We start from the raw sequence: 25906 nt of genomic DNA, 5'->3' as shown, positions 1-25906 counted from the left end.
GAAATATGGCGGAGGCCAACGCCAGCACGGATGTCACCGAAAAATACACCTTTTTCTGGAAGAGTGACTCTCCATTCAGTCAGTGGCATCCAAGTAAATTCACCGTCGATGGCCAGTTGTACAACTGTGCAGAGCAGTATATGATGCACGAGAAGGCAGGTTTGTATTCAAAAAGTCGATTTGCCAGTTTTTGCTCCTGAGCCAGATACCCAACAATTGCATTGGTGATTGGTGCTTCCTTGTTGTATTGATACAGTTGTAGAAAAGAATCATATTATCAATCCTGATGGTCTTAAAATCTCAATTGATAAATTAACAGCTACTGTAGGGGAGTTATAATTATAGGAAGGTGATAGCTGTCATTGTATCTTTGCTGTGTTCACATTTCGATCTTGCCTCTTTTCAAACAAACATAACAAAACTCAAATGTTAATTGTCAGATTACATTTCAGTTTTATTCGGTGACTACGAATCAGCCCATGCAATCCTGGGAACCTCTAGTCCAAGGAAACAAAAGATGCTCGGAAGGAAAGTAAAAAACTGGAATGATGACCTATGGAACAAGGAGTGCCAGAACATTGTCCACAAAGGAAATGTTGCAAAGTTTTCTCAAAATAAAGACCTCCAAAAAATCCTTCTGAAGACTGCTGGAACTACCCTTGTTGAAGCCAGTCCTCTCGACACAATTTGGGGTATTGGACTGGCTGCTGATGATCCAAGAGCTTGGAACAAGGCCACCTGGAATGGCAGAAATCTTCTTGGTTATATTCTTACAGATGTTCGTGAGGAGATTTTGCAGTCATTGGATGCGACTGAAGAAATTATTCAACATGTATGAGCAAAGCTGAAGTATAAAACAGATTCAGATAATAACAAAAACAAACCATATTAGCTTTTTTATCAACCATTTTACTAGAAAGTATGTTACAGTTTACACTCAACCAATTTGTCCAGACATTTGTTATTCTGGTTCTTAAATATACTGTGTTTACTATAAAGCCAGTTTTGGTGCGTCTGTTCAGATCTATTGCACACAAACGGGCCTTTTGTACAGGCTAAATAGCGTCTACACCGTATATAGAAGTTCCAAGTCTATACAATGTTAATAAGTAGATAAATTACTGTGGACGTCCTTTCTGTCCGAGGGGCTACTTCTTGGAATCAATCCCCAGATCATACAAGTAATTCTCCCATGTCCTCGTACTTTCTTGCAAAATATTGGCAAGTAAGGTCATGACACAGCAAATACCTCTGGAAGTTTGGAAATAAATCCACTGGACCACTCGGAGAGACCGAAAAATCAGTAGCCCCCCCCCCCCCCCAAGACGTTTCACTGGAAAGAAGGAATCCTGCACAATACAAATCCTGTAACCCAGGAAAAATTTTGCAGACGTTTTAATTTTGCGGTCCGACCTGATCCGCAAAATTAACGAGTGCAAAATGTAACTTCATCCATTCATTATGCATTACAGATCCTGCAGTTCCGCAAAATTAAAACACACAAATTTGTTATTTTGCGGGGAAAACTGCTTTTCCACCAAAAAAAGCTGTTGCAAAATACAGTGGAAAAGGAGTATTGAACTGGCCAGTGGAAAAGGAAAACCACTAGCCATTACTGAGAACTGAAACCACAAGAGATCGCCAATACTGGGTTACAGTATTCATTACTTTACAGAGTCTCCTAAAGAGAAACTGGTAGTAACTATTTCAGACCATTTTCCTACATGTATGAAATAACAGAACTTCTAGACACGATTATCAGTTCAAAACATCATGGCACCAACTTCAAATAATGTTCAATCTACAACAGCTATTCATCTCGACCTGTAGAATAAGCATGTGTTGGTTGAACAGCTAACCATGGAACAACCAGTGAATACACGTAAGTACAAGTACACGTATGTAGCTTGCCAGATCCCAAGGTTGATTCACATATTTGATAAATTGTACAACAAAATGGAAAAGGAAAACCACTAGCCATTACTGAGAACTGAAACCACAAGGGATCACCAAGGCAATTATGCCGCCTAAACATGATTGCACAAGTACTAACCTACTTATCTGGATCTACATGTAGCACGCTAACGACCATTAATTTGACATCTGTAACAATCCTACATCTGGTATTACAAGGCCTGAAGTTCATGACAGTGAACAAACATATAGAGGAATGCTTTGACCTTTATACGAACTTCGTGCACATCGACTTTACTTCTACAGAATAAAGCATTTGTCCTGCATCATTAATTATTAAGTACACGTGTGTACAGTACATCATTTCCAAAATGCTTGCACTTGAACCAGATACCTTTATACCAATTTATAGTTATCTACCTTGAAAAGTTCAAGTTGTTGCAGAGGAACAAAGGAAGTTACAGAAGGAAAGAGACTTAGGAACAGTAAAAGCTACTGCAGTCATAACAACTTACCTGGTATTACTTGAGATTAATAATTACAATACAAACTCAAACAATTAGATATTGTTGAACAAATTCCCAAACGTTAGTTAACAAAACATCTAATACAGTCTTTTTGGAGACAATCCCATAAAACAATGGAAGAAACGACACTTTTCAATCAGTGCATACATGTACATTGTATTGAATACTATGAGCAACAGTAAGCTGTAACAAGATATGGTTCAGTACTGGTCATTGTGAAGAAATCGCAGGGAAAGTCATTATACATGGTCAACTCTGATTTGAGAATTTGACCTTTCTTATCCTCTCCTGCTCATTAAACTTCCAACACCAATGCAGGTGACAAAGAGATCTTTTAACAAAACTGTGCCACAGTAAGTGAGTAGTACATATCAGTGACAACCTGTGTTACAGATAATGACACTGTCGTCACCAGATTTCAAAATACAGAATGTGCCAAGTTAGCTTTGGATTTGATCTTTGGTTGAATTAGTGCCTGCAACGGCCTATTCACTTCAAGACAGGAAAATTGGTAAGGCCAAGTCTTCTCTTCTGGCACAATATTAACGACTTACAGAAGCATTTTGCTAAAGTGCCAGATTGGCTTTTACTCAAAGTCTGGTTTGGTAGAAATGGCTCTGTCCCTCACTTAATTGAGCACTCGCTGTATGTTGGGGCAGATGCCTCCTTTAATCAGCTGCAGCATATATATATTTGTCATACTATTTACAATACATACATGTGTACATTATTCTATTTACATCAAGTTACATGTTTGAGCCCTTATTCTGCTTAACTGTTACTAATAAATATTTCAGAGTGCCTGTTGAGAAGGCCATACAAATACACATCCAAAACTGTACACAAAATGCTGTTTGAATGTTAGGTCACATTTTTTAGTGTCGAAGAACTACCCTGTGTAGAAACTTTGAAACAGTACATTGGTGCCGACTAGGAAGAATCTAAATGCCATTTCTTTAAAAGTCACTTGAGTGAAAAGAACTGAATGAAAGCTGAAAGGCCTGTAGGCGCCACATACTGTGAGCACACATTCAATTACAATCCATTCAAAATGGCAGGGGCATAGCCTGCAATGAAGTAGCTTCATTCACAGTCCATTCCTAATGGCAGGAGCATGACCTGCAATGAAGTAGCTTCATTCACAGTCCATTCCTAATGGCAGGAGCATTGCCTGCAATGAAGTAGCTTCATTCACAGTCCATTCCTAATGGCAGGAGCATGACCTGCAATGAAGTAGCTTCATTCACAGTCCATTCCTAATGGCAGGAGCATGACCTGCAATGAAGTAGCTTCATTCACAGTCCATTCCTAATGGCAGGAGCATGACCTGCAATGAAGTAGCTTCATTCACAGTCCATTCCTAATGGCAGGAGCATGACCTGCAATGAAGTAGCTTCATTCACAGTCCATTCCTAATGGCAGGAGCATGACCTGCAATGAAGTAGCTTCATTCACAGTCCATTCCTAATGGCAGGAGCATTGCCTGCAATGACATAGCTTCATTCACAGTCCATTCCTAATGGCAGGAGCATTGCCTGCAATGACATAGCTTCATTCACAGTCCATTCCTAATGGCAGGAGCATTGCCTGCAATGACATTGCTTCATTTACAATCCATTCCAAATCACAGGAGCAAAGTCTGCAATGAAATACCATACAGGAAGCAATAAAAGAAAACACCAACCTTATCAGACATTGGACACACAAGATAGTTCAAGCAAGACATTTGTCAAGTGGTGGATCAGATCATTAGTCAATTCTATAACACAACAGTACAATTTTATTTTAACAAGCTACCTTTACGGTCCGGATAATTTGGCCAAGCTGTCTCAATTGTCATTTTCCCTGAAAAATTATTCTAAAAGTGAATTTCGAAAGGCTTGACAACTTTTGACCCAACAGCCAACTAGGAATCCAAACATTACGCAGGTATGTCAGCATGACATTGATTCCACCCTTGCCACTTGTTCGGTTGCTTTACCAGTGAATTCTGCACAATAAATACAAATAACTTAAGCTTCGGACTTAGAGAAAAAAATAGAGATTACATCTCATAGAAAATCTCGGACTGGATAATATTAGCAGAGAATCTCTATGGTTTGGCCTAACTTTATTCATAGAGCAAAAAATACATCTCCCAGAAGAAGTGTAGATGACCCGACCACTATCTAAAAAGTGTTAGTTCCATCTTTACTGATGGATAGCTCAGACTCCTCAATGATTCATCTAATATTTTGCCTAGGTCCCTATGTCCAGTCCCACAACCATTTACTACTGGCCCCGTGCTGTCCCTTCTCCTCGGTAACGATGACACTTCCTACACAGGTTAAATCATGTTTTTATTATATTGATTATTCTTTGTTCCTCGACTGCTAGAGCGACGTACGCAATCACAACTCACTTAAACAACCTGCGCCCCACTGGACTAGCATCTCAATCCATCATAAAGTTCAAACACATCCAATATCATGTCCTGTGAATCAGTCAATCTTGATTGCGGCGTAGATTTTTCTGATGAAGAAGTACGCCGCGTAGAAGCCTATAGTGCCGGTCAACAACCAGAACGTGAAAACCATGATCAATGTGTAGCCAAAGTAGAGCAGTGTTGGAATGAATTCTGTGATTTCGAGCTGAAACGAAAAAGGAAACTTGCCCTAAACAGTAAGTAAAATATTTCAGTACACAAAAGATGCCACCCACTTCTGCACATGACCAAGCGCAATCAGGCTGAGACTGACCTACCCCCCACAGGCTAGGTGCTCTTTACGAATTGTTCTCCAAACAACATGACGAGAATTCATCAATGTTATATATGATGTCACAACAGTCGTCTAAGGGAACAACTATGCTTGTTGATCAACTTACCTTGGTTATAAAGTAGAATATGGAATACGCAAACACATAGAATGCCGATCCGCCAGATACAATGAAGGATCGCCACCACCAGTGGTAATCCTGCAAAATAGAATATAACAACTTGAAACTCTAGGTTTAAGATGAAACCCTAGGTTTAAGATGAAACACCAGGTAAGACAAACACTTTTGCAATATTTCGTCAAAAGATATGTTGATTTCTGCAATAGGAAGTCTGCTGCAGCTTATAAGATTTACCACATCATGCCACAAACATCATAGCCACAGGTCCAGTTGTAAATGAAACACTGTTGACAAGGGACAGGAAGAGGAGAGTCTGAATGACCATCTATTTGACTTACCTCTCCACATAGTTGAAAGTAGACCATAACAATTGATATCTGAGAACAGGAGATGATCAAGATGATGAAGACGAGAAACAGGAAACCAAACAGGTAGTAGAACTGATTCTCCCAGATAGCCTAAAAAAAGAAAGACATCGAAATCAAAAATCACAAACTCATAATATGAGACCATGATATTCCATCACATCTTGTCCCACATGTATCATGAGCAGTGAACATCACATTTATCCAGGGTAAATGATAGCCTCCAAAGGACCTTGAACAGCTCAAGGGTGAAATTGCCTCAAAGTGATCTTGAACAGCTACAGTTGTACACTGACATCAACTGTGCATCAGGAATAGCTTCGGCTACTGACAGCAGACTACTACGCCATACACTTTCAACGAAGGCTCTGCTAGTGCTTGGGTTAGGCCAGAAGCATTTGGTTCAAAAGGAGCACAGGGAGCATGTTTAACTTACGGTAAAGATGAAAAATAATTCGATAAACATTGCTCCAAATGGTAGAATTCCAGCGAGGAGAGTGCTGAAAAAAGAAAAGAAGTACATATGATATGCAAGTTTGCTTGCTGCGAGGAATCTAGAGGAGAGCAGACTTCACCTCTGATGAATCTAGAGGAATCTAGAGGAATCTAGAGGAGAGCAGACTTCACCTCTGATGTTAGAAGGGTTGCATATTATAGCTGATGACATCATGTCGCGATGGCGTTATTTTGGTAACAATACGCTCAATAACATTACACGACAGGTTATACTAGTCCTTCTTCTTTGTCCAATGTACCAGGATCCATTTCCAGCCATATCCTATCCAAAAATTGATGTAGAAACTGCCTCAGTGGCTTTTTGTCCAGCTCCATCGCCATGAATCTTTTCAACATGTTTTCCATAGAATTAATAGAAGGGTTTTTCATGTGAGTTTTCAATTCTTGGCCAAAACTTACCCCAAGAGAGGGCTCATGTACCACATCTGATCTGGTACTTGTCTCGGAATTTGATTTGTTCGCACAGGATGTTCATACGGCTGCTTTCTATAGCCGAAGAAATACCCGAGGAATACTAGTGGTAGAGAGATGCCGAACCACATACAAAGTAGAGCCAGCATGGTGGTGAATGGTACCTGGAATAAAAGAAAAAGAAATGTGTGTTTTATAACAACCAATAGTTCTTCTGCACATTGAACTTGACCGCTGCAATCTCACAAGCATCAGATGTAAAGGCAACAATCACAGGAATTTAAAGATTCTTCTCATGGGCATTCACTGGCAGATGATGAAATTTGCTGTTTCATGATTTATAGAGAGAACATTTTTAACTTGACTTAAATTTTAAATTTTGTCTGAAATGGTACTCTCAGCCAGTCAGTGGCAGGTAATTACTTTGTTGGGTCTTTCAAACATGTCCAATTCAGTAGCCTAGGTTAGTAACTTGGCAACAGTTCTCGTGAGAAAAAGTGTACTGCCAAATAAGTCATTAGAATAAAGGCATCAGTTTCATAATAACATTTAAAGAAATTTACTTACAGCTCCAGAAGAATGTTTTCCCCAGATGAAAAAGTTTAAGAAGAGACAACATCCAAACATAAACGATGGGTACAGAGTAGCAGTCTGGAAAGAGAAATGTAAAATGAGACCTTGAATGAAAAAAGTTGTAATTATCTAGATCGACTCAACTGATATTTCATTTGACTTCTCTAGGACTAAGAACTTGGTTGAAATACTAGTTATCTATTTTTAACAAGACACCAAAAACGTCATTCATGGAGTTGCGAGACTGGTATTGCTGAATATTTAGTTGGCCGTACTCAGAGATATTAATTTTGACAGTAGACAAAACCTTGAAAATGGTGGCAGGAATGCTCACTAAACCTACCCAGAGTGCCGCACTCTTCCATTCAAGTCCTTTCAGTGTTTTGTACAATCGTGCAGAAAAGTACCCAGCAATTAGCCCCATAAAGACGAAAAGGAAAAGTCCAGCTGTCATAAGGGCTCCTCTCGAGGCTGGCGATAACATGCCCAACATAGCAAACACTGAAAATGGCAAGAAGTATGAAACTGAGATGAGAGAAATAACAAGTGCACACTGAAAGTCAATACATCTGGTAGTTCTTGTTGGAGTAAGGGGAAACGTATTTCTGCTGAAGGTCAATGGGAGTTGTGAAAATCTTCAACCTTGCTTCGGTACAGCGCCTGTGAGATGCACGGATATAACGTAAAATGCTGAGCGGTTGTGTCGTAGAGTAGGCAAATTTCAGGACTTACTGATCGTGATAAATGCCATACAGAAGATCTGAAGACCAGCACCAATCATGGCAACAAATAACTTCTTGTTCCTAGGTGGTCTGAAAACGTCTCCATGAACCAGTTTCCAGCCAGTCTCTTCGAGCGTGTCTTCCTGCAAAAGGAATTTCAAGGAGCAAAATCAATGGGAGGCATATTATTGTCACCCAAAAGGCTCATTGTTTCCAAGGAATTACAAGAATAGAAAGTTACATCAGTGTCATATTCCACTATTCAACACTACAGGTTTGGACATATAGTTCCAAAGATTATTAGTTTGATCTCCTTCTGATGCCCAAGTCTACAGCTTTTCGAAAGTTTTTCTTGCACCATTGGTTATGGAACTTGTCTGAAGTTAACTGACTCAACAGGGCAAACAATTTTAATGTAGATGCAACAAGCAAATTTACTTACAATATCATCATCTTTGTTATATCTGGCAATATCTTTCCTCAGTGTGCGCACAATGATCATGGTCAAGATACCTTAAAGTACACGGATACAGAGCAGAAATCAGAACAGTGCAGAACTACTAAGCATTGCTTTCAGAAAGAATAACTTTCAAACGAGGTTTTTTTTCATAGGGGCGCGGTCTTTCAAAATATACACTCACAGCTGTCACAGATCATCACCCAAACCATAACATTCATAACAACTAGACCCCAGCATAGGATTATAGCTCACAAGGGTAAGATTCATAACAATTTGGAAAGTACATACCAGCCAAAAAGAAAACGACAACCACGGAATTGATGATGGAGAACCAGTGAATCTGTACGTCACTCATGGCGAGGTAGGTATCCCATCGAGAAGCCCAGCGGATGTTACTTGGTCGCCACTCAACCTCATATGAGAACATTACTTTGTTCTCAGCTGGAAAAGAAAGTTATAACTTTGAAAGAAATCACCTTTTCGACAAAACGAAAGTTATAAAAATGTACCCACACATCCTTTTTATTCATTTCTATCAACAGTGGGCCTCGTGAGCACAACATGACTCTTTTTGTGCTGGAAACCCCAAAAAGTCATTCATGTAATGAATGTAGCAAGGAAAGAGCTTTCATTTTTATTCATCTCAAATTTGTCATATTAGGACAAAGTCGCAGCCAGAAGGCTATCAATATCAGATACCTACCTTTATCAATGATCTCCTGGGGCTGAATAGCCTTAGTTGGAGGGTCAACTGTACATTTTCCCTCCTTGACTTTTAGCTCTCCATATTTGATACTCTTTGGTTCAACTTCAAATCCAACAACTCGGAAAGTCTCAGAGTCCTCGGTGTGGTATTTCAGGATCAGTTTGAGATGATTATTGATATAAACCTACAAAATGAAGATGGATACATCATGAAAACAAAACATCATCATCAATCTGATGATGTGCCTGCTCTTTCGTTCCAGCAGGCATTGCTAGTACCTCAACTACTCTTCAACACAGTCATTTTAATCTAGTGCATTATCGTCTAAAACCCTATTTTTTACGTTGAAATCAAAATATTATGAAAATAGCACTTACTTTATTATCTTTGACAAAGCCTATCTTATAGCCGTGCTCATACTGCACTTCACCGGTATCAAGGAGTTGAAACTTTGTAGCAACTGGCAAGTTATCGACAAGTCTGAAAGATCAAGACCACACAGATTTGATTGAGCTGCATTACATGCAGTAGAATAAGTGGTTAAGCAGAGGTGTGACCAATTTTCAAGCTTTCATCACTTCCTTTAACAACATAATAATCTGCATCAGAGACCACGACTATGATTTTGCTTTAACCAGGTTAACAAAAGATAACACTTTGCAAGGCAACAGTTGACAGCTGGGGATATATGAACAGAGAGAAGGATCAATTCAGTGACATGCAACATAGCTTCATGCCTTCAAGCTCACAATGCCTGCTGAAAGTCATTACCAAATTAACTCCTTGTGAATGTCAGTGAAGATATACATACAAATGAACGTAGTATTGGTTCCTGATACGACTAGCGAGAGTGTGGCTGTCTTTCTCTTTGATGGAAACAGGCTGATCAGGAAGATTACACAGAACTTCGCATCCTTTGTTGATGTCCATCTGAACCTGGTATGGTGTGTTGACAATTCTGTCACCCCTCAGGACTTCCCCTGAAAGAAAGTTTAATGACGTTGTCTCAATAAAAGAATCAAATATTTTCAACTGGATTACTCATGCCAAAGAACACAATGAATTGTTGTTACCAAGCTGATAGGTCTTCTTCTGACTGTTGGGGCTGTCTATTCTCATTGTTCCGTTGATACCTAGAGCTTTGTATTTGAACTGGCAGCAACACCACTTGGACTAGTCTCTGTTCTTTCCAGACAGTCAAATCATCAGAAAAACCCTTGTGTCAGCATCACATACTACTTGGGTAATTGCTCAAATGATGAAATAAAAGTCAGAACTAAGACAGCCATTACAAGTAGCTTGCAAATTGTTTTTTTTGGTACTTACCAAGGTTTTCTGCTTTGTAAAAAATGCCAGCTTGCGGATAGCAAAGAGGCAAAGAATAGTATTCGTATGGAAGCTGAGTCTTCACACTTGTCATTTTAACAGCCTGGAGAAAAGAATTTTATAAACAACATCATGAAACTGAAAAGTAACTGCTTACTGGGAACATATAAAGATGGTTATCAGGAAAAATAAGTAGCCTCGATACCTGAACTTACTACTACTTTTTTGACAAAACCAATTTTGTCAACAAATCTTACCAGAGCAACCTTCATATATCACATTTGAATTATACCCACATACATGACATAGGTGGCACCCGCACTTACTTCCCAACTACATTCACACTCTTCGAAAAGGCTCAACACTTACCTTCACTTCCACCACATCTCCTCTCTTGAACTCCACTGGGGCAACACCAGGGACATAGAAACCCCATATTGGCATTGGAACTAGAACTAAAACTGCATAGATAAAGCCCAGCATCTTCACCTGAAAAACAAAGCACACATTGACGACAATCAATAAATCATCGCCGACGCCATCATCCCATTCTCCCACAGCAGGCCTTTGGGTCATTTTTGTATACACTCACAGAAAGTCAGTTGAGTTTATATCTTGTCGCCCATGATAGAGCTCAACCACAAAAGTGTTTACATTCGGTAGGCCTATGTGACCATACACTACACAGACTTTTGTTTGCTGTCGGTTGAGTCTAACCATCATGTGACGAACAATCTGACAGACTGCGATACGACTGCATCCACTGTCCTGTGTTGTCTTGATGTCATGTCGTTTTACGGCCGTCACTGTCGCTTGTGACAGACCACATACAGGCACAGACATGTCACTGCATGCCCACTCGGCCATGGCACTGACAGTGAGTGAGTGACTGTCACTGTCAGTGTCAGACAGGGCCAGCGGCAGGCTGCAGGCACTGCATAGACTATAAATTATAATTCACATTCACTACTCTAATGACATTACTTAATTTTCGGTAGTAATATTAATGACAGTGAATGGTGTGACTGTGTGTAGGCCTCACACGATTGCAAATGGATTGATGATGTGCATCAACGTACACGAAATGCATTCTCCTGTACATTTTGTACACGACTTCTGACAATTTCTGCAGAAACCCGATTGTAATGCCTCTCTTATTTCTTATTTGTCAGTGCTTGGGATTTAACTCATCCAAATAAATTTAAATGTTATCGCAAGTTAAATATCTTGTTATTTCAACACCGTTGTCAAAATCGAGAAATGTCATTTGAAAAGCACCAAAGATGACCGTCAAAGGTCAAGAAAATATTTAACAAGCGTCTCACCTCAGAAGCCATTTTGGTACGTGGACTGGTGGTGACGTCATGAAATGAACCATGAAACTCGAATTACTGGTAATAATTATAATAATACGCTTTTAAATCAAATTAAAGGCCTAGTAATACTATTGGCATCAATTAATTAAGAATATAAACAGCATATAAATAAAGGAGTAATTTTACGTTAATTCGCGTTTTTCCGGGATTTAGAATAGACTCGTCTACTAGGGTTAACAGCTAAGCAAAAATAGCTGATAAGTTCTCCTTGGTATAAGATATCAGCTGAATTCAGATAAGTGACAATACCTTCCCCACTTATATGTATTTCAATTAAAGAGAATCTATAGTTTTCATTGAAAACAATTAGTTGACTACTTTAAAGAATAAGAACACCCCTAAATGAAATAGAATAACCCCGCCGAGAATCAAGCATGGCCTCTCTGATCTAAAATTTTGGGCAAGAAGGTGCTTTTTCAAAGCTCTCTGGCTCACCGCTGTTCTAAACTGATTAAGTCGGCCAGAATACAATAAAAATGGTAAATAGTTCTAATATGAAAGTGAAGATACACGTAATAAGATAGTTGACTATCTCCAAAATACCCAATTCGGCGTTCAAAAGGGGATTTGGAGTGGTCAAAAGCAGCTAGAAGTCTGATCCAGCCCTAGCTGCGCTAGCATAGCAACAAATAGTAGTACATATGCATTAAGATGAGTATCCAGTTTTGCCGTATAAACAAACTAAAGCAAAAGAATTGGTTGACAGATTCTTTTCTCTTTTTGTGAATGTCTTGATTTCAATTTTTCAGTCTCACTACAAAGAAGCAAGCAAAGCACCAACTGATGAGGCTCCAACAATTCATCGCATCCGTATCACATTGACCAGCAGGAATGTGAAGAGTCTGGAAAAGGGTAAGGATTGGAACAAATGATCACAGATATCGGACCAAGGCAAAAGTTCTTTCCACAGATTCATCTCATTATCTCGTGCAGGAAATTTCTCTTGACTACTTGGTTTCTCAAAAACTGATGGAGGTGTGAGATGGATGGATTGTCCATCATTAACTGGATTGTGTAAAGACCATCTTAACCGCAATTTGAGCTGTTCAATTGACCTTAGCAGGCCATGTTGCATCATTCAAATATTATTTAATTCGCTTTCACTTGCAGTGTGTGCTGACCTCATCCGAGGTGCCAAAGAAAAGCACTTGAAGGTAAAAGGACCAGTCCGTATGCCCACCAAAGTGCTGCGCATCACAACCAGGAAGACTCCGTGTGGTGAAGGTTCGAAGACCTGGGATCGCTTTCAGTTACGAATCCACAAACGCCTGATTGATTTGCACAGCCCATCTGAGATCGTCAAGCAGATCACCTCCATCAGCATTGAGCCAGGTGTAGAGGTTGAGGTTACAATTGCCGATGCATAGATGTTATCTTCCGCATTGTGATGGAGTTAACAAAATAAATAAAAATGTAAAACTGATATTATCATCTTGTGTTTTTTTAACAACCCTGTTTTGCCTCCAGATACTTTGTGTTGATATCATCACACTGTAACATTTCAATTCAGAATTCAAGCATATTTTTTCTTCTTGATCATGTTCAGTTCAATTTGGCAGCTTTATTCACAGACTGAGACAAATTGTGCTGAAGAGACTCCTCTTTGCAGTCGAGGTGAATGAAGCTGAAAAAGAAATCCACTTTCTGAATTGGGAAGTTGTACGCTGCGTGTGATTTGTAGAGGGCTGAAGTCTGATTCATCTTCTTTGAACCCAGGACACCTTCATCCCAGGTCGTCAGTTTGAAAGTCCTCCACTGGAGTTGGACACTAACGTGTTAATCTACTGCTGTGTAGAACACATCCATTGATATGTCATGAAGATGCTCCAAATTGACAACGCTTGACCATTGTCCGATAAGACGAGGAATCTGGGTGAAGAATTCAACTTGCATATGCAAAAGCACTCACTGATTTTAGTGCAGCTTTGGCTCGAGTGCATGACCGATGATGACCGAGCTTGGTCATTATAGAGCTGAAGAAAATAGTGGGTCCAATGTCTACCAGAACCGCTGCATGAAGTGTCCTTTGTCAAGATGCAGACCAGTCATCCCTTAGTTGTATACAAATAGATTGTAAAACAAACTGGTACACTCCCGATCCCAAGGCCCCGCACCAAAATTCCTTCTCTGCAGACGTTCTGTGGAACGGCCTTCCCATTGTGGTGCGGCAGGCAGAAAGCCTTGCATCGTCGGTCATCAATTTGTGGCAATATCTTTCAGGGATAGTTGATGCCACAAGCAGACTACAATTCATGAATTGCGTTTTGCAAAGGGTCATCTGTTGTCCCGCCATAAGCACACAATAGATGAATTGTCACAAAATAACCCAATGTAGTCGCTGTATGGCCTGTGTAGCTGGGTGGTTGCAAAAGTCACACTAAAACAACACGTAGCAGAACAGATTTTATTTTACAAAATATATTGATATTATTCAAAAAGATTTTCCTTATAAATGCGTGTCGGTATGAATGAAAATGATCAAACTATAACACATGTAGATGCTGGTCCAATTCTGCTAAACATATACCAGCCAATATTCTACATATAAAAACGATCTCTTCAACTATAGTTATTTTTTACCTCTCTTTAAAATATATGTATTGTTTACTATAACTACTATCACGGTATGAAAATACATGCACCTTCATCTGGAACACACAACACATTGCCATCTTTTGCACTTGGACTTACTTTGATTCTGGCATTGAGCCTTGCATATGATTATGCAGATACCTCTTTTGACAAATTAAAAAAATTATCTAATCATTAACTTGTTATTATAAAAGGTCTGAATCATTAAAACGGGAGCAAACCACAAACGATCATACATGTATACGAACACAAAGAGTTTAACACAGTTCCAAGCGTTTGCATAGCACAACATTCATTCCTTGTATTGTCAATTTCCACATCTTTCATCACGATGTTCCACACCTTATAGTTTAAGCGTCTCCACCACCTGTGAAATCCAGAGTCTGTTGACCTCTCTCGGGGTCGGGCATCTTGTAGATTCGAATGTTTGATTTGGACTTGATTCGACTGAAAAAGAGATAGATGAGATCATCAGATTTGGATGTTTCATAGAACTCACTTTCCTAAACCTCCGAGTCATCACTAAGCTGAGCTGACAGCATGTTTAGCGAATATCTACTCTCAGTTTTTTCGCATCTACACCCTGAGTTCTGAAGAATTGAGTTGAAGTGCCAACACTGAGTGATGCATGTACATGTATATGTTATGCACAAAAGAACCCTCTCATAACTGTCAACAATTTGGCGGGAGCTGACATCTCCTTAGCACAGAGATCGCTGATTTTGAAGTGCCAGATCGATCTCCTAACAGATCTTTTCTACATCCAATGCCTTCACTGAAATACATTTCCCAGCTTAAAATATTTTTGATAGCAAAGTCCATTTTGTACATGTGGTGACTCATGACCAAATAAAAGATGACTCAATTCGATTTACCTCAAGTGCTGTGGTGTCAGGAAGATGAACTGGCGTCCTTTCTGCTGCTCGGCAGCTTTCAGCATCATGTCCAGGCTGATGCGTCTGTTCACCATGTCCTGGAAATGAATGTATCAGCTTGAAGAAGTGTGCATCTTATTGATTTGGGTTCTTGTTGCTCTTTTAGATCTTTTATCCACAGTCAGCAGAAAAAACGTTATGATTCCATCCACAACACCTGGCCTTCTTTAAAAGTGCCGCGACAATTTTACATCACAAGTCACTGTATCAAACAATGAACAAGCGCATAGATGTGTTCCAGGCACATTCCGGTGATGATAAACAACAAGCTAGCACAGACAGGGCAAGGCCAAGCAAAAACTGCCAATTTCTGCAGTCGAAGTTTATCAGTAGTTATGTCTTGAATATGAAAATATGTTTATTATTACCAAGGTTGCATTACTTAAGACTTCTTGTGATATGAGTGGAGCTTACCATGAAGACATCAAACTCGTCGAGACATCTGAATGGAGATTCCATTGCATCCCACAGAGCCAAGATGAAGCAGACTGTAGCAAATGATCTCTCGCCTCCAGACAGCGACTTCATATCCTTTGCTCCAGCTCCATCCCGTGCTCCACCTCCATCCTCTGCTGACAACGGCTGCACCTGAAGATATTAGGTTCAATGTTAATCATGAGAAACAATCTTCTCAAGAAGAATCAACAAGAACAAGAAGATTGTAAACTGTTCTGTGTCCATCATTTGTCCGAGAAGAATCCTACCATTATGTCGTCTAAAGCCACTCGGCAGACCTGATGAGCTATATGAACATGTGGACAACTGCCTCAAATGCGACTTACTACCGATTCGGGGGTGATGGGCCACATACATGTATGTACTTCACAAATCTTGGAAAGTGCATGTGATACAGCCAGAAAAAAAAGCGTGCAAGAAAAGCAGGGAGGTGACGAGCCATAAGCTAGTTTGTGTATTGACGTGTGGTCTCCTGTGACATGAATAAAGGTATGTCGACAGGACTCTGTAGTGTTATATTCATACCAATTTCAAACACCATACTGCAAACTGCCCAGGCGAGCAATATGTACCAGTTGTCAAATTTGCAGAAAACCCGACCTGTACTAAACAAACCTTAAAAATTTAGCCTGGTAAAGGCAAGGGCCTTGTTTAATAATACCATATTGTGGGCATGGTAGCTGAATCATGGTCATTTTATTTCTACCAACAGCGTGGCCTCATCAGAATCATCATATTGCGGCAAGGCAGACTGAATTTCAATATGGCAACAATAAATGACATTAGAGTGAGTACATCTCTAAATCTTGTCCCCAAGTAGACACTCAAATGTTAACAGTGACACATTTGTAAAATAAAAAGCGACCACATAAAAGTGTTTGTGAATAAGCCACAGTTTTACTTGAACGACAAGTGAGCAGTTAAAAAAAACACATTTAGGGTGGACTCATCAACTTACACATAATGTTAGCATTTCTTTTTGATGGTTGAAGTTAATTTTGCCCTGGTAGTTGCGGTTAGAGAGCATCACTATGAAGAAATGGCGAGCTCTCAAGGCAATCAAGCGCCGAAACTCAAAGTACTGACGCTGGCGATCATTCATGACATCCTTTAAGGTCTGCAAGGAGGAGATAGTTATTAGAAAAGCACAGCGGGTTTCCCTATACTACCTCACAAACAAGATGACCTTCAATGCTCAACCACCCTAAATACACATCCATGAATTCAGTTCACATTATGTAGTCTCAGTATTTAGAGGGCTAAAGCATCAAAAGCCAAAAGGCTAACATGTAACAAAGGTGGTTGCTTCGTGATCTTAGGGATATGCTGATTGTGGTCACTTTCCGAAGTCCTACGTTTTAAAAGGTCGTGAGCACTGACCAACAATTAATCAACTGGTCCAACTGTTTCTTTTTGTAAATTTCAATACCACTAGCATCCCCAGATTAGGAAGTAACCACACCATTTATCAGGCAGAGTACTTACATTGAGGACCACCTCTTTACGGAAGTGATTGAAGTCCAGCTTCCCACTGTATTTGTTTACGTTCAGTAAATTTATAAAGAGTATTCTAACTCGCAAGGAAAGGTCTTGCTGCATTTGACAATATTGCTTATTTCTGAGCGCGATGGCAGTTTTTAGTATCTGCAAATAACAGATCTCATGCACATTATATGCTATTTAATACCATGTCAACCAATTGGCATTTTCTTCATGTCCATTTTATCAAGAAGTCACCATGATAGTCGATATGATGGGGGTATACAGAAAGTTGCCAACATTTCTATTTCCATGCTTTTGTGGGTAAAATTCGGGGACTACATGTAGATGAGACTTCTGGTTAATTTAAAGAATACTATCACAAGAGCAATACAAGAAAGTGATCATATACTATTGATATCCTTCATGTGTTTAACTGCTTTATAATGTCGAAATTTTTTTGCGGTCAATACAATACCTGAATAAATTTGTTGCAGTTCTTGACCTCCTGTCTGATCTTTTTGAATTTGTTCAAATTCTCATAGTACTTCTTGGTGATTTCTTCTTTGTTGCCACGACTGCAAAATGAGTGAAAAATGTGAAAAAAATCAACTATGATGTATACTAGAACTTAAACAGGAAACTGCAGAATGCAAACTCTTCAGAAAACATTTGATATCCCTGCAGGTATTTATGAGTACCCGTATCTCGAGAAAATACATTTTTTTGTTATTGGATGGGCCATGCTTGGCGACAACATACTACAGCTACCTGAGATGCTTACTTTTTCTCCTCTGTTTTGATGCGCTTTTCTATCTGCAGGATTTCACTCTCGAGATTATGTGGCGACCTGCGTGTGTTAATGCGGTCGCATATTTCCTCAGCCCACTTGACCTTCTCCTGTAATCAATGTTATGCACACGGTTAATTGACAGACTTTATTTTCATCCAGTTAAATACTTCTATATTTAGCAACATCCACTTCTCTTGTTCGGTCCCCCTCGTGCCCACTAACAGCTTGGCTAACGGATGATGAAACCTAGTTGAAACTTAGGCTGACCATTGACAACTACATGACAACTCCGCGGCTGAAATATCTCTACTAAGGACACTAGTTTTGATACCAAATCACTTGTTTCCATATATTTGACTACTCTGATCAGGACACCTCTCTATCAAAATCAATAACAGCACCTCCCTTATTTTAAGAGCAGTTCTACTCTTACCTCTAGATCTTGTTTGGCATCATCAAGATCTTTCTGTATCTCCTTGATCTTTTTCACATGCTCCTTCATCTTGATATCATAATGCTGCTTGTTGCTTCGGGCGTACTCGATCTGCCCATCAATCTGGCCAAGGTCATCCTGGAAAAAACAACAGTTTTGAGTAGAGATTAAGCTGCCTATCATTCTTTTAAAGCTTTTGACTAACATCATGGGAATTATCAAACGCATGCTTGATGATTCAGCTCGGAAACCCAACGCTGATAAAAATATGAAAAACCAACAAAATTCAGAATCTCTTTTGTCTTTGGGTTATGATACATTCCAACTATCATAACAAGGTGAGCTGATAGCAACTGACGATCACACCATCATAAACATACTATTTTCATTTACTATTTACATTGCCTGTGACAACTATTGCCACCAATTATACATGACTATTCCAAACTGACTATTGAATGCGCTGACAGATAAGGCGCCTACTTTCAATGGGTCTGCCATATCGGCGACTGCTCGTATCCTCTGATCTATCTCTTTGTACGTCTGCTCGGCTGTCTCCATGGCATTCTTAGCTTCCTCACACTTGTCTTTGCCAGCCTGGACATGTTCGTTCAGCGTCTCAAGTTGTTCATCGTACTTCTGAACCTCCTCTTCCAACGTTATGATGTCAACAGCTTCTGGCTCTTCGATGTTAACCAGTTCGTCGATCTCCTAAAGAATATAAAGAACATGTGACAGCTATCAAGCACACCCTGGTCATTAAATGGCTGACTGGTAATATTTTTACTGCAGAACTACCATTTTTGATGGGAAACATCCATTACATTTTTAAGGTTTCGGTCAGTAGGCTTACAATACAACAGTCTATAATCATCCCAACTGGGAAGCAAAGCTTGATTATATTTCAATCTTAATATTCTAAAATAACTCTGGATGTTCAAATATTTCCTCGAAAACAGGATGACTGGTGAAGGGACAAGGCGAGGGGTGAAACAAAACTTGCCATTTGTATCTTGCTACTCTTCTCTCTGATCTTCATGAGGCGGGTCTGGGTGGCGTTTTCCTGTTGCTTGCAATCACGTATATGCCCGTCCACCTCTGCGAGCCTGTTTGAGACAATGTGCAGCTGGTTCTGATACTCCTTGATCTCCTGAGTGAGTGTTCTGAAGAGGAGAGAACATACTGTAAAATAAAACACAGCAGCAGAATGGGAAAATGCACCCCAGTTCAGAAGTCTTTAGCCCAATTGATGCCTTCAATCATACCAATACAAAGTCCAACTAAAATGATCAGCCATATTCCCACCGACAGTGCCTGCCATAAGATATTTTGCCAGAAGTTATCGATTGTGTTGGAGCAAGTGCAGAGACAGTTGAACTCACATATCTGACCAACAAGTCTGTTGGATGTGTTAGACTGGTACGAAAGCCAATGCTCCCATCCTACAGCATTGTCTGCACTGTATTGACTCAACAGCTTCGCCTTTGTTCATACCCATGGCTTGGTGGTGGAGATACACCGGGTATCAAAAATCAAACAATGTTGCTCCACTAACCAGAGTAATGAAATAATTCAACTCACTTGATGTTTTCCTCTACATTTACACTTAGGTACTTTGACCCTTCATCTTTGGCTGAATAATATCTGAAGGTGGGAGAATGCAGCAGTTGATCACCTTTTGGTGTGAAAGCCTGGAAAGGAAACCCATAAACATCATCAGTGTCAGTGTCGGCATACTGTGTTGTGTCGTAATTTAAAGGTGTTTGCAAGGTGAAGTTGAGCATATTTATTTGATATAGTCAACACAAAATATGGTTATTAATAACAAATTATTATTACTGTATGTTTTGAGTGCATTGTAATACCACGTTGTAACCACATTCTTGGATCTCCCCTTAATCTTGAAACTTTCAAAAGGTGAACTAGACTTACCTCACGGACATTTGGTGGCACATTTCTCATCATGATATTACGGGCAACTTTTGGATCACGGATGAGAATGATGTTTTCTATGTTCCTCTGAAAAAAGGAGTGTTGTGATTCAGAAGCAAGTTCTTCAACCTAAGTCTCTACACGCCATAGGCCAAATCTTAAAAGGGTCTCGAGTTTTTGAATTCGTGACAAAATTTCGGGGCAGAGTAAAAATGCTGTTGTTGTGATAATTATGGTGCTTACAAAAAACAGAAGTTCCCGCAAAAGTTGTCACTCTTAAACTAGATATATTGAAATCAATTGTAACTAGACAGTCCTGTCTACTGATCTTAAATGAAAGAACATTGTCATAATTTAAATCCTAGGTGGCAGTACTGAATGAAGCACATTATTCAAATCAAAGTTGAATTACCTGATCGACTAGACAATTTGCAATTACTGAATCCTCCACCTCAAGAACATCAAGAATTGTAGGGAACTCGCACGTTGCTCGCTGGTAGGAAGACATGAAGAGACAGTAATCAGTTAATATTATATCACAAATGAATGCAATGAACAATCGATGTGCCATCACAACCATTGATAACATCAACATCATCATAATCTGTTGTCTAACAGATCTTTACCTCTATTCAAGAGACTTTCAAGAGACATAGTACATGTATTATCATTTCTTAAGGGTGATGAGATTAATTATGTGCTTAAGATGTACTTACGCTTCTGGACACATCATGAAAGTGGGGCTGAAAAGAGAGAGCCATACTATTAGAAAGCCAAAAAGTCTCAATTGAACAAATGAGTAATGACAAATCCTAAAAGGCTTAATCTTGATATTCATCACAGGTCCTTTCTAATACGACTCCTCAGCATTACGGACCGATGCAGAAATTGAAACCCAGAAGAAGAGCGTGTTCTAGAGGACTCACCAGAAATCTGCTGCATATGATGGCTGGCTTCCTTCCCATAGGTATGCCGGTTTCTTTCATGACTTGTTCCAGGACTCGCTCATCCTGATGATCATTGCAACAGAATGACAGCAGGAGGTTCTTCAGGGACCCCTCGACAGCAACGGCCCAATTCTGGTCTCGCAGGTGGATATGAGCTCCTACAGAATTATGAAAATAAAGATGTCAAATGTGCATTTTTATCAGGAATCAATTGAATACCTACATATAGTCCCAGGTTATAGAATACCAAATCTTTGTTCATTCAATCAATGGCCACCTAGCCCAATCCAAGGAAAGCCGAGTTGCAAAAGTTGTGCCCAACATCAGCCACAAGGATACTCTCAAGTAGAGACCCTGCATTGTGGTTTTATGTCCCAAAACGTGTGAAAAACTAAGTGACCCAAACAAAGGTTTGAGAAAGGAAATGTTTCTCACCAATGGGACCTCTGGGTTTTTGATGGAATCTTCCCTGCTTGTGAGCCACCTCGATTTTCTTGACTAGATCTGGGATGAATTGGCCAAACTTCTTGAGACTGTTATTCCTTGATGCCTCAACCTCCTTTTTTTCCCGCACTTTGTTACTTATCAACATCTTGAGTTCTTTGTCATCATTTCTGAAATCATGAACACACGTTTACAACATGATTTTCCAGATTCCGGCTGCGTATCACACTGAGCAAGACCCACTGCAATATAATAATCGAACCCTTTATACTGTTAAATGGAGCAATATCGACCAAATACTGACCTTATTCTGTACTGCTCCTCCTTCATCTTGCCATTGGCATTCCTGTGCTGCTCCAACTGATGTTCCAGAGTATGACGCTCCTCCATCAGCGCCTTAAGTTCGTCTTTTAGACGGCCAATCTGCTCTTCTCTGCGGATCTTGTCAGTTTGATCCTGGCGCTCAGAGTGTTTTATCTCGTAAATTTTGTCGAGAAGCTGCTTTCTGTCGTTATTGGCATTTCTGCAATCGCTCTCCACCTTACGCCATTCCATCACAGCATTCTTATAGATCTTCTTCTTCTCGTTGACCGCACGCTTGGTTTGCTCATGCTGGGGCTCAAGTTCCTTCACCTCTTTGCTAAGTTCCTGCAGTTTTTTCTGGATCTCCTCTCTCCTTTTCAGACACTCATTCACTTTCTCCTGAGATTCTAGCACCTTTTTTTCAAATTTTGGCGTCCTGGCTTCCTGGTTTCTCAGCTGCTTCATGAACGGTTCAAGCTCCTACAATAGAAATGATTTGACCTAGTCCTATTTCTGCTTGCACCCATTTTGATATAGGTAGGACAGACGAAGAGACATCGACAGTGGCACTATTGACTTTGTTGACACAATCAAGTAGCTGCTAGCTTTGCCTAATTGGGGGCTTTATTGCCAAAAAAGTGGCAGAGGTGTCAGAGCCAAATAGCTTTACACCAGACTGCTCTTTTTTCAAAATCTGGCACAAGGAACAGTGATCTAAATGCTCATATGCGGGATAATAAAGGCCTACCTTTTCCTTGTTAGCCACAAGGGCCCAAGCCATCTCTTTCTTCAGTTCCTCAACTTTCTTACGCAGTTCATCCAGTCCTAAAACCGCCTTGAACTTTTGCTGCCATTCTTGCACTTCCTTCTCCAACTGGGGAATCATCTTTTCTTTCCGACTGATGATTTCCATGGTGTTCTCTCTCTGGTCATTGGCATAGGCGTAGTCCAACTTCATCTGCTCCAATTGCGTTGCCTTCAGAAAAAACTGGAAAGAATTGAAAATAAAGCGTCAACACATTGTCCAATACAAAGGAACGACTACTTTAGACTGCTTCCAATTACTTATGAACCCCCTCGTTGAAATGGTTAGTCAAGTCATTTCAATTGGGAATGCAGAGATCTTCAAATACATCTTGTACTCTGGTGACCTACCTTATATTTGTCTTGCGGTTTACTTGAATGTAGGAAGTTTTTACTTGTATCTTGATTCAGTATGGCTACTGGGTTCTCAACCTGGACATTGAACTGATCAAGAATATGGACAAGCTCTTCTCTTTTCTGTGATACCAAGCGACCTGGAAAGAAAAACACAGGAAGGTGATTTTATGACATTACTTACAGTACAGTACTAAACATGATTATGGTTGTCACATTTAGGGGTGGTGTCAGAAAGCTTCAGCTTTAATTCCTCCCTTCTCTTCTTTTGGAAGTTATTGGCTCATATCAGTGTCACTGCCATCGTTCCAAATGTCAACAGCCTCCAAGACCAGCTTGCCTTCATTTAAAAGGTACAGACAGAGCTAAAGCAAATTTGAAGGTACATACCATCTTTGCTCTTGAGCTTGTACGAGCTTGAGCCATCAGTTCGAAGAACTCTCTCCACGATAATTGAGTCGCCATACTCATGCGGCTTGAACGCATCGGTGCCTCTGTTTCGCAAACGGACCATAGTCTCAGCACTCCTGCAAAGCGATTCAAAGGTTCTTGATATTCATGTAGGACACATAAAAGTACGCTGGTTTGTGAAGGCATTTTGATTTCTAAAGTAACAGTGTAGCGGTAATTATTTCATGCTTTGAAATTCAGTCACTCATGGGGTGGCTCATGTCAACCACAACATCATGGATAACCAAAGCGGCATTCAAAATGTTATGATGAATCATTGCCTTGAAAGTTTCGAATAACTTCCATCTCATCCGGCTTTGTGGTATCACTTACCTTGATAGCTAAGAATGATTTCAACCAATGACCATGATTTTGAGGAAAAGGATGGAACAATTTTTAGCAACTTATCACTGTAAGCAACTTTTTAATGCCTGCATCAATCATATGCTTACGATCTGCCTATTTTGATAAAGTTCTTAATTGTGGTTCCACGGTTCGTCATGCTGGCCTTGCCACCCAATCCAACTACAAGGGCTGCCAGAATAGCACTCTTTCCACCTGAATAAGAGAATAGTTTTGAATATTATCTCTCCAGGAACCAATGAGAAATGTCTCTATAAGTATAAGTCTTGAAATGTCTCTCTTTACAAAACGGACATAAGAAAAAACTTACTGCCATTTCGTCCCACAACGAAGTTGACATGAGGACAGAACTTGAAATCCAGTCGGTTGTGACACATGAAGTTTTTCATCGAAACTTGCTCAATAATGCCCACTTCCGCTTCTTTCTGAAAACGTTAAGAAATGAATATAAATCATTGTTCAAGTAACACAAACCACAACACATTCCTAATCCATTCTGAAATCTTCAATTTGACACTGATTGATGCACTTCATACTTCAGCATTGATGGGTACAAGTTAAGTGTACATGACATAGGTCAGGTAAAAGGGCAGGGTAACTTGCCAAGTCCTCCTGCAGCTCCTATGACAATGGCCAAGTTAGTAAATTCCACAAAACATAGCAAAAAACTTACACCCATTGTTATAGGGTTGAAGAAGTCGGGACACTGGGACTCATCAATCTCCATACACTCTTCATCACTTTCTTCGCCCCGAGACCGTTTGCTGGAAGGCCCAGCAGTAGGACGGCTACTGCCACTTGACCTCCTCTTGGACATCTTGGGGCTTGCACTTCACTACACACCCACAATGTCTAAATTGGAACTGTAATTGGAGTACTAGATTAGAATTTGCTATCCGACTGCTAAGTACAAGGGTATTCACCAGGCAATCCTGTGGACTGTATACATATGATATTTTATAACATAAACATACTTGACCACATCCTGCAATGAATAATACACGAAGCCTTGACCATTCAGTTCAGGTTTGATTAAGCCCTATTATTATGGCTACTTCATTACTTGGTCTTGGATCGTTAATAGAGTTTGGCTGGCTCGTTTCAACATTTACCATGTCTACATAAATGAATTAATGATTATCATACTACCGTCAGCATAGTCAGTCGTGTCAATGTCAGACAGCGATTCCTCTCGCTGCAACATACATTAACAACATCCCGAAGGAACCATAGGCTTATAGGTTGTCACATAACAAGACCAACAACAAACATGTCCCAATCAATAGGTTTTTTTCTAAATCAAATCTTAAAATATCTGATGCAATTCCAATGTCAATTACTCAATGGTGATATACAGGATGAGGATGATGATTGCAGATTGATTGAATAGAATTATAATACTCATAATAATAGCCTAGCCTAGATGAAGATTTTTGTCTTTTTGTTGTCAATGTTGATTTTCACTTCTTCATCACTTGGAGTTTGACTTACCAATAAAACGATAGCTAAATGACGTCGAGTTTCTACTCAAAACGAACAGGGTTCTTCACAGACTTCACATCATCGCTCTCAGCAGCTTTAAACACTTGTTTTTGTCAAAACATTAACGAAAATGTATTGAGGAACAAAGTATACATGGTTTACCAGTATACATGCAGCATGTACAGGGCACAATGGATACGTTGATGACAACCCTGTTCCTTCGAATCGAATTGTACTGATTTGTTACTGGTACGATATGTGATTCGACTTCCTAGATACCAGGTAAAGTGCGCGCACTTTTCCCGAATCATGTCAGTAACTTTCGTTCCGGGCCATATTCCGTGTTTTATTGCTACCCTCCTCGAC

General features: G+C 39.8%; 4 protein-coding genes across 6 annotated transcripts; 2 read left to right on the top strand and 2 right to left on the bottom strand.

The window, feature by feature from the left end:
- On the top strand, positions 1-1312 carry LOC135485941 (N-glycosidase Npun_R5314-like). The gene is made up of 2 exons (XM_064768354.1): positions 1-159; positions 453-1312. Exons 1-2 carry the CDS (start codon positions 6-8, stop codon positions 836-838), a joined length of 540 nt encoding a protein of 179 aa, XP_064624424.1. The 5' UTR covers positions 1-5; the 3' UTR covers positions 839-1312.
- An 869-nt stretch (positions 1313-2181) lies between these two features.
- LOC135485940 (transmembrane 9 superfamily member 4-like) lies at positions 2182-11747 on the bottom strand. Of its 2 annotated transcripts, none has more exons than XM_064768352.1 (16): positions 11723-11747; positions 10767-10886; positions 10398-10500; positions 9883-10051; positions 9449-9551; positions 9069-9255; positions 8654-8806; positions 8348-8418; positions 7916-8048; positions 7527-7684; positions 7178-7261; positions 6599-6774; positions 6120-6183; positions 5657-5776; positions 5307-5396; positions 2182-5071 (listed from the first exon to the last, which is right to left on the bottom strand). In XM_064768352.1, exons 1-16 carry the CDS (start codon positions 11732-11734, stop codon positions 4922-4924), a joined length of 1893 nt encoding a protein of 630 aa, XP_064624422.1. In that variant the 5' UTR covers positions 11735-11747; the 3' UTR covers positions 2182-4921. The 2 variants fall into 2 exon arrangements, with proteins under 2 accessions (XP_064624422.1, XP_064624423.1); XM_064768353.1 differs by lacking the exon at positions 11723-11747 and adding an exon at positions 11477-11545.
- A 390-nt stretch (positions 11748-12137) lies between these two features.
- Positions 12138-13196, top strand: LOC135486503 (small ribosomal subunit protein uS10). Its single transcript, XM_064769326.1, has 3 exons — positions 12138-12252; positions 12523-12625; positions 12884-13196. The coding sequence occupies exons 1-3, from the start codon at positions 12250-12252 to the stop codon at positions 13138-13140; spliced, it is 363 nt and encodes a 120-aa protein (XP_064625396.1). The 5' UTR covers positions 12138-12249; the 3' UTR covers positions 13141-13196.
- Positions 13197-14176: 980 nt separating this feature from the next.
- LOC135486709 (structural maintenance of chromosomes protein 6-like) lies at positions 14177-25711 on the bottom strand. Of its 2 annotated transcripts, none has more exons than XM_064769767.1 (23): positions 25550-25711; positions 24732-24921; positions 24369-24483; positions 24148-24253; positions 23636-23772; positions 23243-23385; positions 22836-23075; positions 22089-22567; positions 21776-21954; positions 21320-21498; positions 21110-21136; positions 20806-20886; positions 20394-20480; positions 20043-20152; positions 19465-19624; positions 18945-19172; positions 18462-18599; positions 18020-18135; positions 17714-17813; positions 17242-17400; positions 15715-15888; positions 15241-15338; positions 14177-14812 (listed from the first exon to the last, which is right to left on the bottom strand). In XM_064769767.1, the coding sequence occupies exons 2-23, from the start codon at positions 24873-24875 to the stop codon at positions 14716-14718; spliced, it is 3297 nt and encodes a 1098-aa protein (XP_064625837.1). In that variant the 5' UTR covers positions 24876-24921; positions 25550-25711; the 3' UTR covers positions 14177-14715. The 2 variants fall into 2 exon arrangements, with proteins under 2 accessions (XP_064625837.1, XP_064625835.1); XM_064769765.1 differs by lacking the exon at positions 17242-17400 and adding an exon at positions 16715-16873 and having other exon boundaries at positions 25550-25710.
- Between the last annotated feature and the right edge of the window lie 195 nt (positions 25712-25906).

Source organism: Lineus longissimus, chromosome 4, assembly GCF_910592395.1.
Source record: "Lineus longissimus chromosome 4, tnLinLong1.2, whole genome shotgun sequence".
In the NCBI taxonomy this organism is placed as follows: Eukaryota; Metazoa; Nemertea; class Pilidiophora; order Heteronemertea; family Lineidae; genus Lineus; species Lineus longissimus.
Note: the sequence above shows the minus strand (reverse complement) of the source record. Positions and strands in the feature narration are given on the sequence as shown.

Coding starts and splice junctions, on each gene's coding strand:
- LOC135485941 (XM_064768354.1), top strand. CDS start 6: ATGGCGGAGGCCAACGCCAGCACGGATGTCACCGAAAAATACACCTTT. Junction 160..452: donor TATGATGCACGAGAAGGCAG/GTTTGTATTCAA, acceptor ATTACATTTCAG/TTTTATTCGGTGACTACGAA.
- LOC135486503 (XM_064769326.1), top strand. Junction 12,626..12,883: donor TGTGAAGAGTCTGGAAAAGG/GTAAGGATTGGA, acceptor TTTCACTTGCAG/TGTGTGCTGACCTCATCCGA.
- LOC135485940 (XM_064768352.1), bottom strand. Junction 8,049..8,347: donor ATAACAAAGATGATGATATT/GTAAGTAAATTT, acceptor TTCCTTTTGCAG/GAAGACACGCTCGAAGAGAC. Junction 5,777..6,119: donor AATTATTTTTCATCTTTACC/GTAAGTTAAACA, acceptor TTCTTTTTTTAG/GCTATCTGGGAGAATCAGTT.
- LOC135486709 (XM_064769767.1), bottom strand. CDS start 24,875: ATGTCCAAGAGGAGGTCAAGTGGCAGTAGCCGTCCTACTGCTGGGCCT. Junction 21,955..22,088: donor GAGGAGCAGTACAGAATAAG/GTCAGTATTTGG, acceptor TCATGATTTCAG/AAATGATGACAAAGAACTCA. Junction 14,813..15,240: donor CTGACACCACAGCACTTGAG/GTAAATCGAATT, acceptor TCTCTTTTTCAG/TCGAATCAAGTCCAAATCAA.